This window comes from Quercus robur, chromosome 4, assembly GCF_932294415.1.
Source record: "Quercus robur chromosome 4, dhQueRobu3.1, whole genome shotgun sequence".
Lineage (NCBI taxonomy): Eukaryota > Viridiplantae > Streptophyta > Magnoliopsida > Fagales > Fagaceae > Quercus > Quercus robur.
The window spans coordinates 67582018-67594719 of NC_065537.1; the positions used below are offsets into that span (position 1 = coordinate 67582018).

Sequence of the window (12702 nt, forward strand, 5' to 3'; positions counted from 1 at the left end):
TGTTTCTCATTTTTAAAGATGTTTAAAATTTTGACAATTTGTCATACGAGATGTTTAATTACTTTCTCCATTTCATATTGGAGATGATTTAACTTTAAAATAGTTGAAATTAGATAAATATTTAAACTTGAACATGTTAACATTTTGAGTTAAAAGTTACCCGTGCATCGCACGGGTTTGCGACTAGTGTTATTTAATATACATTCTTAGGTATATTTTATGTTTATTTCAAGTTTTCAAAATAAATAAATAACTATCAAAATCTTTAAAAGCATATCTAAAATCAAAGAAATATTTTTTAAACAAAAAAAAAATTTATTTCCCCTCCCAACACAATGAGGACATGTGTATAGGAGTGTCCTTGGCATGGCCGGCATTGACATGTGTCAGATAGGGATGCTCAACATGAACATGCTGAGGATTTTGGAATGTCCATGCTTCTTAGTATCTTAACCTATGTTTGATCATTATCTCCTAAAGTTTCATAGTTTGACTCATAAGTTTATTTTCATAGCAATTTTTTATAGTTTTAAATATCTTCTTTGTTCTTAGATATAGGTGTTAAAATTTTCTTCCTCCATTCTCTAGGAATTTTGTTAATACTAAAGATCCTATTGAATCCTAAATTTTTGAGGAATAAATTTAACTTATGTTGATTCTAGGAATAGAAATTTTTTTTTGAAGAATTAATAGGAAAATGTAGAGATCTCACCTCTTTTGTTTAGATTCTACGGTAGTCAGGAAGGTGTTCTGAATATATCTCGTCATAAATACAACCTACACTTGCTTTTAGGTTTTATGTTGCTCCTGTACCTGGAAGGATGGGTTATCTTGCCGCTGTTGAAAGGTGACTACTAATATATTATTATTTTCTGATGCATAAATGATCAAGAAGTTGTACAGAAAAAAATAAATAGATGTCGTGAAACTTTTGGCCATTTTCAGATTCCTCAAAGTAATGGCCATGGTGTGGGCCGGAATCCAAATTACTAAGCTTATAAGAGCTGGCGGGTGAGCTACCAGTACTCAAATTTTCTTCGATTATTTAGTAATTTGTGTGGACATCATGATGTTTCTTGATTCTTGAATAAGCAATTCAGCTGTATGATAATGGAATATTCTTTACTATTTTACTAAAAATGGAACGAAATAATATTGTTTTAAATTAAGTCATTTGAGCCATTGGTCAATATATATATTTGAGCTGTTTGGAATATATGCTTGTTGAAGTTATAATCGCTCAACTATACTGTTGGTTGAAGCAGATACAAGAACACAATAATGGGAGAAAAAGGGAAAAGCCATATGTAATGAATTGTTAAATCTATATCTAGTGCATGCTGTTGAAATAAGTTGTCTCTTTGATGCAGCAGAAGGGATTGTTTCTTTTCAATCTTAGCTGTAAATCTCGTGATCAACATTGTGAGAATGTAGTATATGATGATATGATGATTCCAAGGCATGAATGTTATTAGTGTTTTCTTAGCTCTCTTCTTCTTTGTAATTAGTGTTTTTTTTTTTTTTTTTTTTTTTTTTTTTTTTTTTTTTTTTTTCACGTTTTTGCTTTTTCATCTTTTTTTTGTACTTTTGATATGCTGGTGCTACTTTGCATTTAGCAGTTTTTTGAATATATATCTTTCTTACCTATCAAAAAATAAATATTATTGCTGAAAAAATTGTTTTAGAATTTCTACTTTTGATACTGGCATATTATATTCAGTAAAAAAACAAATTTTATCTGTAGATTATGAACATTGTTCTAGGTTTTTCCCATCTTTTATTTCGTAGTGATATTGTTTAACTGCTGATTTCATTTAAATGCCATTGTACTCACTCTTATTGAATAGAAGTTCTTTTTGTGTTAAATTTAACAGTCTTTTGATTCTATAGAGGTTCTTTTTATGCAGAGCGCTTACCCTTGCACCTTTTGTAGACAGAGGATTGTCATGGTTCACTGTGAAATTTAAGTTTGAGTCTCAGGGGAAGGTAAGCGACACTGAAAATTTTTAAAAATTCTTGTTTTGTTCAATTACAAGTATCTCATTCCTTTAACTGTTTCCAGGCTTTCATGGCAATTGTTGGGTTCTGTTTTGTACTGGCTATCATCCTATTTTTGGTTGTGACATTGCTTTGGGCCTGAAGCTATTCCTCTTGTTTGTTCTCGCCTGGCTAATACAACAGAGCCTTAATTTCTCTAGTTCTCTTTAAATATTTTCATTTTTGTTTTTCCTTTAAATCACACCATCTATATGTAGTTCATGTCCCAATTAGTTTTCTGTATAATTATTTGCTGCTGTTGCAGAATAAATTCAGCCTCTTGTTAAATCAAATTTTGTTGTACAGCGTAGATTTTGTTGCAAAAAAAAGATACTATACAACTATAGATATGAGTATGTTGTCATAAATGAGTACACTACAATGTACGATGGTGTCCGAAAACCTCAGGAAAGTGATTTTCCCTTGTCTTTTGATGATGCATTAAAAATATTCTGAAAACCTGGAGACATTTACTATTTTTAGTTGTGATGATTTGGGGCTAAAGCTATTCTTGATGTTTGTTCTCACTTGGTTAGGTCGACAGAGCCTTCTCTAGTTCTCCTTCAACATTGGCGTTTTTGGTTTTTCCTTTAAAAGTTCAGGTTTAGTTCACTTAATTTATTTTGAACATGAGTTAAATTTTGAGTTCATCATCAAGTTAGATTATATGTTTGAACTTGTTTCATTTTCTTATTGAAAAAGCTTGAACATTTTCCTAGGCTAATTGCTTATTCTATTCTTATATAAAGTAACCAACATGACTAAATTTTTTTAACTCTTCACAAATCTCTACAAATAATTAGTAACTAAATTATAGTTGAGATTTTACTATTAGAGTTAACTAGATGTAATACTTTCATTTATAAACTAATAAAATATGAATGATTCTTTCATATTGGCCATTTGTAAACGGAAGGCAGTGCTGAAATTCAATTAGATAAACTGCTGATTTTCACTATCGAAATTAGTACTCCCTGAGATCTTTACCATATCTTGGACAAAACGGGTATACTATTTTTTTTTATTTTTTATTTTTTTTATTTTTTTTAGAGGAGGGACATAACGGGTGTACTTGATAACTAGGAAGTGAGCTGATTTTTTTTTCGCTGAATAGGAAGTAAGCTGATCGAGTTAAATTGTTCTTGATAATCCATACTGCATCATTACTACTCTTACTCTCAAGACAAAGTACATGGTCAACTCCAATTATTTTTTATAACAACATTGGACTTTGATGTTTAGCCTTCATTTGTTGAAACCAAAAACACTTCAAAACAAAATGTGCAACTTCTCACTTCATACCCCAAAAATCCCTGAACCATGCAACGATCACGCAGTTTCCCTCGAGTTGTTTGTTCTTCACAGTTCCAATAAAAGAGATGAAATGCAATTGGACTGAAAGGACAAAAATAAACCGAATTGAACCAAATGGACCCAAGTGGACTGAAATGGACTAAATAGACCGAAATGGATCAATTGAACCAAAGTGAAATGAAATGGACAGAAGTGGGTGGAATGGGCAGAAGTAGACCAAAATAGGTTGAATGGATCGAAGTGGATAGAAAGAAGTTAAGAGCATAGCAGCTATAAATGCTACGGTTCAACTTTTAAATATTATATAGATAGCTTCACATTTCCAATGTTTATTTGTTTATGCTTTTGCTTATACCCTCACCAGGCAATAGAATATATTGCCTATAATTTGATAAGATCCAGATTGTAAAGTAATCATGTGGTCATTCATTCTATATTACGTTGCAATTTAGAGCACACCTTCTGCTAACCTACCAATGATCTCTGGTTTTCTCAAAATTATTTCCCAAACTCAGAAAATATGTTTTTTCTAATTTTCAAAAACACACTTCACTTAATCCATTTCATCCTTATGCATTATTCATAATGTAGAAATGCAAATACATCACAATGTGACATTTTACCACAAAAACTAAAAGCCAACTTTATTTTATGTTCCACTAAGTAAATGACATACAATTTTAAGACAGGCATTGTGAGAGTTACTAACACATTTTCCATACATAATCGAACCTTAAAACTCATATTTCTTGTTATAGTCATGATTTGACTCTCAATTAGGCTAGGAGACCCCGAGACTTTCCTTAACCTAGGTTTGATAATAAAATCAAAAGAAAAAAAATGATTGATGGATATTCCATAAATCATGAAATCCCCAACTAGCCACCAATTTAACTCCCTATATTTCAGAGCATATAGAAATTGCGTTTTTTTTTTTTTTTCTCATGCATATACTTTATTCTTAAAAGGAAAAGATTAGGTACCTATTATAATTAACCAATATCTATAATTTAATTGTATTTATTTTTATTTTAAATTAGGGGTTATTTAACTTATTTAAGAAATTATAGTCCCATCTAGGTTGACTTAATGAGCAAATCTTTTTTACAACTCAACACTCCGAGTCTATGAGTGCACTCTTTGACGGTTAAGTTATACATAACCTAAGTATCATAAGGTGGTTTGGACATTGTTGGAGCATTTTAATTTTAATTAATTAAAATGAATAAATATTACAACTTATATGTAAAGATGTGAGAGTGAATATGGAAGAGGAGGAGTTAGTGAAAATGTTTAATCCCACATTGAAAAAGAGATAGGCTATTTTATTCTTTTTAATTGTGGTGAATAATGGGTTAATATGAATTGAATCAGATATTGGGCTAGATATGTGCACAAGTGGGAGGTGAAGGGTGGAGGTATCAAAAACCGGTTACAAAGTTTAGCCAACCAAGGGCTCGAATCTCCTTAAAGAGAGCGAGTGCCATGCCTCAGTCCCCTTTCCCTTTATGGGAGCCCACTTTAAGAGGTGGAAAGGAAAAGTCCTCTTCTACTTGAGTCTTCTTAAAGTTGCCTACATCCTCACTGATAAGAATCTATCAAAGGTTTTTACCGATGAGATGAATGAGGAAGAATTTAGTCTTCACCAAGAAAAAATAGATAAGTAAACAAAAGATGAATATAATTGTACCTTTTATCTTTTGAATTGTCTTGCCAATCATTTCTATGATTATTTTGATACAACTTATAATTCTGCCAAGAAAATTTGGAAAGCTTTACAAAGCAAGTATGGTACCGAGGAGACTGGTGCAAAGAAGTATGCTGCTAGTAGATTTTTCCATTACCAAATGGTGGATGGAAAATCGATGGTGCATCAAGCACAAGACTTCCAAATGGTTGTGGCAGAATTGAGATTTGAAGGCATAAAGATTGGAGATAATTTAGCTGGCATAGTTGATAAACTACCACAGTCTTGGATGGAGTTCCAAAAGACTTTGCGGCACAAACGAAGGGAGATGTCCTTGGAGAATTTGATCACATGCATCCGTGTGGAGGAGGAGGCTAGAGGACAAGATGCACTCATGACACAAGAGAGAAATGGTAGTTCCACCACAAAGGTAAACTCTATTTTAGCCAATAATAATATGCCCAAAAATCATTTTTCGAGAAATGGTCAATTGAAGCCTAAAAAGAGAACCTTTAAAAATAATAATAAACCTCAAGGAAGGGGAAATAAAAATTACAATAAGAACCAAGGACCCCCTTCACAAGATCAATTTAATAGATCCTTTTTTGTCTGTGGCAAGAGTGGGCATATTGCTCGATTTTGCAAATTTTAGAAATGTGAATCTGTCCTATAGGCTAACGTAACCAAAGAGCCTTTAGTGGCTATGATTACAGACATCAATATGGTGCAATATGTTGAAGAGTGATGGGTAGATTCTAGTGCTAAAAGGCACCTCTGCTATGACAAAAATTGGTTTAAGTTGAACACTCCTTTTGAAGAAGAAAAAACTATTACGCTTGGTGACTCTAGCAAAACCAAGGTTCTTGGGAGTGGTGAGGTTGATTTGAAATTCACTTTTGGACTTGTGTTAACATTGAAAGATGTACTTTACACTTCGTCCATGAGGAAGAATTTGATGTCAAGTTTTTTGCTTAACAAGGCTGGCTTCAAGCAAACTATGAGATCTGATAACTATATCATCATTAAAAATGGATTATTTGTGGGCAAGTGTTATGCTTATGATGGAGTGTTTAGATTGAATGTTGAGAATAATAAAGCATTTACCAGTTCAGTTTATATGCTTTCTTCTATTAATTTTTGGCATGCTCGTTTGTGTCATATAAATAGTATATATGTGGGAATCATGAGTAGTTTATGATTAATTCCAAGACTGTCAAAAAATTTTAAAAAATGTGAAACTTGTAGTCAAGCTAAGATTACAAAAAGGCCTCATAAAAGTTCTGAAAGAAATACCGAATTGCTTGAGTTAATTTACTCCGATTTATGTGAATTTGAGGGAATTTTAACTCGTGGAGGAAATAGATACATTATCACTTTTGTTGATGATTTCTTAAAATATATAGCTATTTATTTATTGAAAAATAAAAGTGATGCTTTTGAAAAATTTCAAGATTTTTTAGAAGAAGTTGAAAATCAATTCGGTAGGAAAATAAAAAGAATAAGAAGTGATTGAGGCCGTGAGTATGAATTAAGTGCGTTCAACTCATTTGTTCAGTCTTTGGGAATTATCCATGAAACTACTGCACCATATTCACCTACTTCTAATGTGTGGTTGAAAGAAAAAATAGAACTCTAATTGTGTTAACAAATGCCATGTCAATTGAATCTGATGCACCTTTACATTTTTGGGGTAAAGCTATTTTAACTGCATGTCATATTTTGAATAAGGTGTCACATAAAAAGTCACATACCACACCTTTTGAGATGGGTAAAAGGACATAAGCCAAATTTAGGATATTTGAGAGTATGGGGTTGTTTTGCTTATGTAAGGCTTATGGACCCTAAAATACCTAATTTAGGTGTAAGAGCTACTACCTGTGTTTTTCTTAGTTATGCGATTAATAGTGCAGCCTATAGATTTTTTGATCTTGAAAACAAAATAATTTTGAATCTGGTGATGCGATTTTTCATGAAGAAAAATTTCCTTTTGAATTGAAGAATAGTGGGGGTGAAGAAAATATTTTGTCACAACCTAGTTCTTCTACTTCTCATTTACAAAATTAAGAAAATTTTGAAATGGAACTTAGAAGGAGTAAAAGAGCTAGAGTTGAAAAGGATTTTGGTCCTGATTATTATGCTTTTAACATTGAGGAAAATCCTCAAAATTTAAAAGCGGCTTTAACATCACCTGATGCTATTTTTTTGGAAAGAGGCTGTAAATGATGAGATGAAATCTCTAATTTCTAATAGAACTTGGAAGTTATTAGATCTTCCACTGGGTTGTAAGACCATAGGTTGTAAATGGGTACTTAGAAAAAAGTTGAAATCGGATGGATCGATAGATAAGTTTAAAGCTAGACTTGTTGCAAAAGGCTTTAAACAAAAAGCTGATCTTGATTTCTTTGATACATTTTCTCCGGTAACAAGAATTACATCTATTAGATTGTTAATTTCTATTGCTGCAATTTTTGATTTGAAAATTCATCAAATGGATGTAATAATTGCTTTTCTAAATGGGGACCTAGAGGAAGAGATTTATATGGACCAACTCGAAGGCTTTGTAGAGCCTGGACAAGAAAGCAAGGTATGTAACCTAACTAAATCCCTATATGGCTTAAAACAAGCACCTAAGTAGTGGCATGAGAAGTTTGGTTCCTGCATGATTGAGAATGGCTATAAATCAAATGAATGGGACAAATGTATTTATTCAAAATCATGGAATAATTTACATGTTATTATTAGCCTCTATGTGGATGATATGTTGATTTTTGGCTCAAATATCCATGTTATAAATGAGACAAAAAATATGCTTAAAAACCATTTTGATATGAAAGATCTTGGTGAGGCTAGTTTTATTTTGGGCATGAAAATTACAAAAACATGTAATGGAATATTTCTTGATCAATCACATTATGTTGAGAAAATGTAATTTTCATGATCACAAAAGTGTAGCTACTCCTTTTGATTCTAGTGTTCATTTATTTCCTGTGAATAATGATGAGGAGATTTTTAATCAAAAGGATTATGCTAGTATCATTGGTAGTTTGTGTTATGCTACTAATTGTACTAGACATGACATTGCATATGTAGTAGGAGTGCTTAGTAGATTTACAAGCAAGCCTAGTAAAGATCATTGGCTAGCTATTGAGCGAGTAATGAGATATTTAATTGGTACCAAAAGTTATAGCTTATTTTATAAAAAGTACCCTGCTGTGATTGAAGCTTTTAGTGATGTCGATTGGAATACTTTGTCAAGTAATTCTCTCTCTACCACTAGTTATATTTTTACCTTAGGTAGTGGTGCTATTTCTTGGAAATCTAAAAAGCAAACAATAATTGCTAATTCAACCATGGAAGTTGAAATAATAGCATTAGCTTCAGCTAGTGAAGAGGCAAATTGGCTTAGAGATTTGTTATATGAAATTTCACTTTGGGAAAAGCTAATTCCACCTATATTAATTCATTGTGGTAACACTGCTGCAATTGATAGAGTTAAAAACCGTTACTACAAAAGTAAATCCAGACCTATAAGAAGAAAGCACAATACCGTGCGATCTTATTTGAGTAGTGGCATCATAACTGTGGATTATATTACATCTAATGATAATCTTGCAGATCCATTTATCAAGGCCTTGGCGAAAGATAGGGTCTGGAATACATCAAGGGCGATGGGACTAAAGTCCATAGAATCATGAGCCATGTATAAGGATACCCAACCTAAGGACTTGAGATCCTGAGAATTAGGTTCAATGGGAAAAACGAATCATACGACGGTCGTAAGAAATGCACTATTTAATTTTTTAATTATTTATTTTGTAAATAATTTTTTAAATTGTTCATCCCTATGATGTAAGTGCATTTATCCTGTAATGTGGAGAGGTTGAGTAAAAATTCTGAATGAAATTTGTAGCTCGTATGAGTGGGGTGTCAGAATTACAGGAACACCCTCGACAAAATTTCACATATGTGAGTGTGGGGGTGGGGCCGCTCCCTATGAGATTTGGACTTAATCTTAAATACACTCATGAAACTAGGATCAACACACGGCCATAAAGCGATAGCTATAAAAGCTCATGTCAACACCTGGGTTGTTATGTGTAAGCAATGACACTTAATTTCCCTAAAACAGTTCTAGTTCAAGTCAGAGACCACTACGACTCTGGAGTTGAGATCTTTGTTTTACTAAGTGAAGGTTCAATGCAGAGCACACCTTCATGATGCATAGTGACCCATCTTTGTCTGGTAATCTCTTTTTGACTAAAAAATTTAATATTAAAATGAGTGGGGGATTGTTGGAGCATTTTAATATTAATTAATTAAAAAGAATAAATATTACAATTTAAATGTAAAGATGTGAGAGTGAATATGGAAGATGAGGAGTTAATAAAAATGTTTAATCTCACATTGAAAATGAGAGAGACTGTTTAATTCTTTTTAATTGTGGTGATTAATGGGCTAATATGAATTAAATCAGATATTGGGCTAGATACGTGTGCAAGGGGGGGGGGGGGGGGGTGAAGGGTGAAGGTCTGCACCGGTTACAAAGTTTAGCCAACTAAGGGCTTGAATCTCCTTAAAGAAAGCGAGTGTCGTGCCTCAGTCCAAATAGTGTTGTGTAATTTTCTTCTTTAAATTAATAATATTCAGAAGTATTGTTTAGTTTTTCGTTGTGGTAATCTCTTATCATTATCCACGTTTCTTATGCACAATTTGAGTATCATAATGTGGTTTGGACATCTAACATCTAGACCTTCCAGAGAAAGTCTGGAATTGTGTAGATTTACATCTACAATTTGGTTAGGTGATACACAATTCTAAAGAGGTTGGGACATCTAACATCTAGACCTTCTAGAGAATATTCAGGGTTTTGTACATTAACCTTCACAATTTTGTTAGGTGATACACAATCCTAAAGAGGTTTGGACATATGACATTTAGACCTTCCAATAATTATCCACTATTTTGAATATCACATCCACGATTTTCATAAGTTATACATAATTTGACATCTAAACCTTCTAAAGAACGTCCAAATTTTCTAGACATTCAAAATCACTTAGAAAATCAAAGAACCATATTCATCAATAAAATCACATCATAAACCAAATCAACATGAACCCAAATGTTCTTTCCCAAAAAAAAAAAAAAAAAACCACATCATTAATCTAATGAAAACGCATGCTATCATATATCAAATATAAAAGCAACAACTCTATTAACAAAGATAAATCGATTATCACCCCCTAGGAAAAAAAGAGAACCCAATTGACATGCTTCAGTCTTGATGCTGTCTTTAATATCAAATATACTTCCATAAAACCCCATCACTTTAACTGCAATGGGAGCCTTTCTTCCCGACCCTTGGGGAAAAGGGAGAAGGAAGTGGAAAATAGGAAGTTGAAATCAATGTGTTTGGTTACATGATTAGCATATTCATGGTTAAAAGGAAAAATAGTTGGGTGAAATTGGGATAGCCGATTGGATAAAATTTAATAGTTTTTTTTTTTTTTTTGGACTTGTGGCAAGGCTCAAGTAGTGTGTTAGTGTGAGATAATAATAAGGCCCCGGTTGGTAGGGGTATTTGAGTAATGTTATTTGTATTTTTTTTGAAATAAGTATGGGTCAAAAAGTGTGTGGAAATGTGTGTAATATTGTTTAAAAACTGAAAATGAGTTGTTTAAAAACTCAACCAAACAGGGTCTAAGTATTCGTTTAGCAAAAATTATTTTTACCAACTTATTTTACTTTTCAACTTATTTTTTATACGATTTATGAGTCTCATGATGCTTTTTATTACTCTTCATAGATGTTAACCAAATAACCGAATCCAAACGTACCCAAATCGACACCTTTCTCCAAAAACATTGTCTGTGTATCTTTTCTTTGCTTCCACAACAATGGCTGCTAATCTTCCCTTCAGAAACCTGCTTTCTCTTATGCAAAGTCGTTTTTTGACAACGTCGGCAGCAAAAAATTCATCAACTTCTCAACTACTTTCTTCCTCATTCACTGTTAACTACCTCATGAACTCATGTGGGCTTCCCTTAGAATCTGCTCTCTCAACCTCACAGAAGCTCAAACTCGTAGAAAACAACCTCCAAAGGCCTTAAGCTGTGCTCGCTTTCTTGAAATCTCACGGTTTCGACAATACCCACATCGCGGAATTGATCAAAAAGCGCCCAAGGATACTCCTATCCAAAGTGGAAGACAATCTCAAGCCCAAGATAGAGTTTCTCACCCAAAATGGCTTTGTGGGTAAGCTTCTTGCTGACCTCAATGTATTGAGTCCTGTCATTTTCAGGCGAGGCTTGAGTTCCCATATAAAACCAACGTTTCAGGGTCCGTTTGGTAGGAGGGAATGGAATGGAAAAAAAGGAATATTTTTAGAATATTCTTCCCTCCTCTTGTTTGGGAGTTTTAACGAGGGAATGGAAAGTCCATTCCCTTATTTGGGAGTTTAAGTGGGAGGGAATGGAATGGTTAGGAGGGAATGCTCATTCCTCCCTTTTCCCTCCAAACCTCAAATTTTTGTTCCCCTCAAAATTGGGAGGAATGAGAGGGAATGGGTTTAGATTTAATGAAATTTTTGTTAAAACCCCTAAATACTCCTTTAATATCAATCATTCTTTTCTTAATCAGCCGTAAGAAAAAAAACATAGCTACACGTTATTGCCTATTTGCTACAAAGTGAAGCTATTGTTGTTTCGTGAGACACCATTGAATACATGCCTTGAAAACAATGAGAATGTTGTGGCGGCTGTTAAGCGGTCTTCGTGGCTTTTAACTTATGATCTTATTGGGATTTTGCAACCAAATATTGAATTTTTGATAAGGGAAGGAGTACCTTTACATAGCATATCGAAATTGATTCTAACGCAGCCTAGAACAATAATGCGGAAAGTCAACAGGTTGGAAGATGCAGTACAAACTCTCAAAAAATTGGGTCTAGAACCGACTTTTGAGTTGTTTATGCTTGCTCTTAGCGTATTGGTTTCCATGAAGGAGTCAAATTGGGACAGAAAAATGGAAGTGTTGAAGAGTTTCGGGTGGTCTGAAGAGGATATTTGGTCGGTTTTTAAGAGCAACCCGCTTTGTTTGGGTTGCTCGGAGGAGAAAATGAAGAGTGCAATGGATTTCTATGTGAATACCATGGAGATGGATGTAGAGACTATAATTCGTTACCCCAGATTTCTTATGTATGCTGTTGATAAAAGGCTTCGTCCAAGGTATAATGTCTTGAAGGTTTTGAAGTCAAAGAATCTGCTTAAAGAGGGCAAGAATTATGCTTCGCTTTTTAATCAAGCTGAAAACACTTTCTACAAGAATTATGTTGTTAAGCATTCAGATAGCATACCAGGCTTAATGGAGTTATACCGTGGTATCACTATGGTAGAGGATAAAGATAGTTGATGACAATATGTAAGTTGAGCTCAATAATGTGAAATTTATTACTATTGAGGTTCTGTTTATTTTGGAAACGAAATATTTTCAATAGATAATATTTTTAAGAAATTTATTTATTTTCTGTTACTTGCTTGACATCCTAATTGTAAATTTCTAGTCTTCCATACCTTGTTAGATTGGAATGTTGCTTTTCTCCCTTCTCATTGTTTTTTTCTTTTAGATTTGGTTGAGCATTGTAGTTTGAGAGCTGTTTGTAATTC

General features: G+C 33.2%; 2 protein-coding genes across 2 annotated transcripts in view; both read left to right on the plus strand.

Moving 5' to 3' along the window:
• Positions 1 to 2249, plus strand: part of LOC126723435 (uncharacterized) — a 51922-nt gene extending 49673 nt beyond the window's left edge. Inside the window, exons 8-9 of the mRNA XM_050426829.1 lie at positions 1908 to 1986; positions 2063 to 2249. Of these exons, the coding sequence (XP_050282786.1) occupies positions 1908 to 1986; positions 2063 to 2140 (157 nt within the window). The 3' untranslated portion in view covers positions 2141 to 2249. The remainder of the gene's footprint in view (positions 1 to 1907; positions 1987 to 2062) is intronic.
• Positions 2250 to 11929: 9680 nt separating this feature from the next.
• Positions 11930 to 12448, plus strand: LOC126722442 (uncharacterized). The gene has a single exon (XM_050425594.1). It carries the CDS (start codon positions 11930 to 11932, stop codon positions 12446 to 12448), a length of 519 nt encoding a protein of 172 aa, XP_050281551.1.
• Positions 12449 to 12702: the final 254 nt, after the last annotated feature.

Excerpts from the sequence above, each read along its gene's own strand:
- LOC126722442 (XM_050425594.1), top strand. The coding sequence starts at position 11,930 with ATGCGGAAAGTCAACAGGTTGGAAGATGCAGTACAAACTCTCAAAAAA.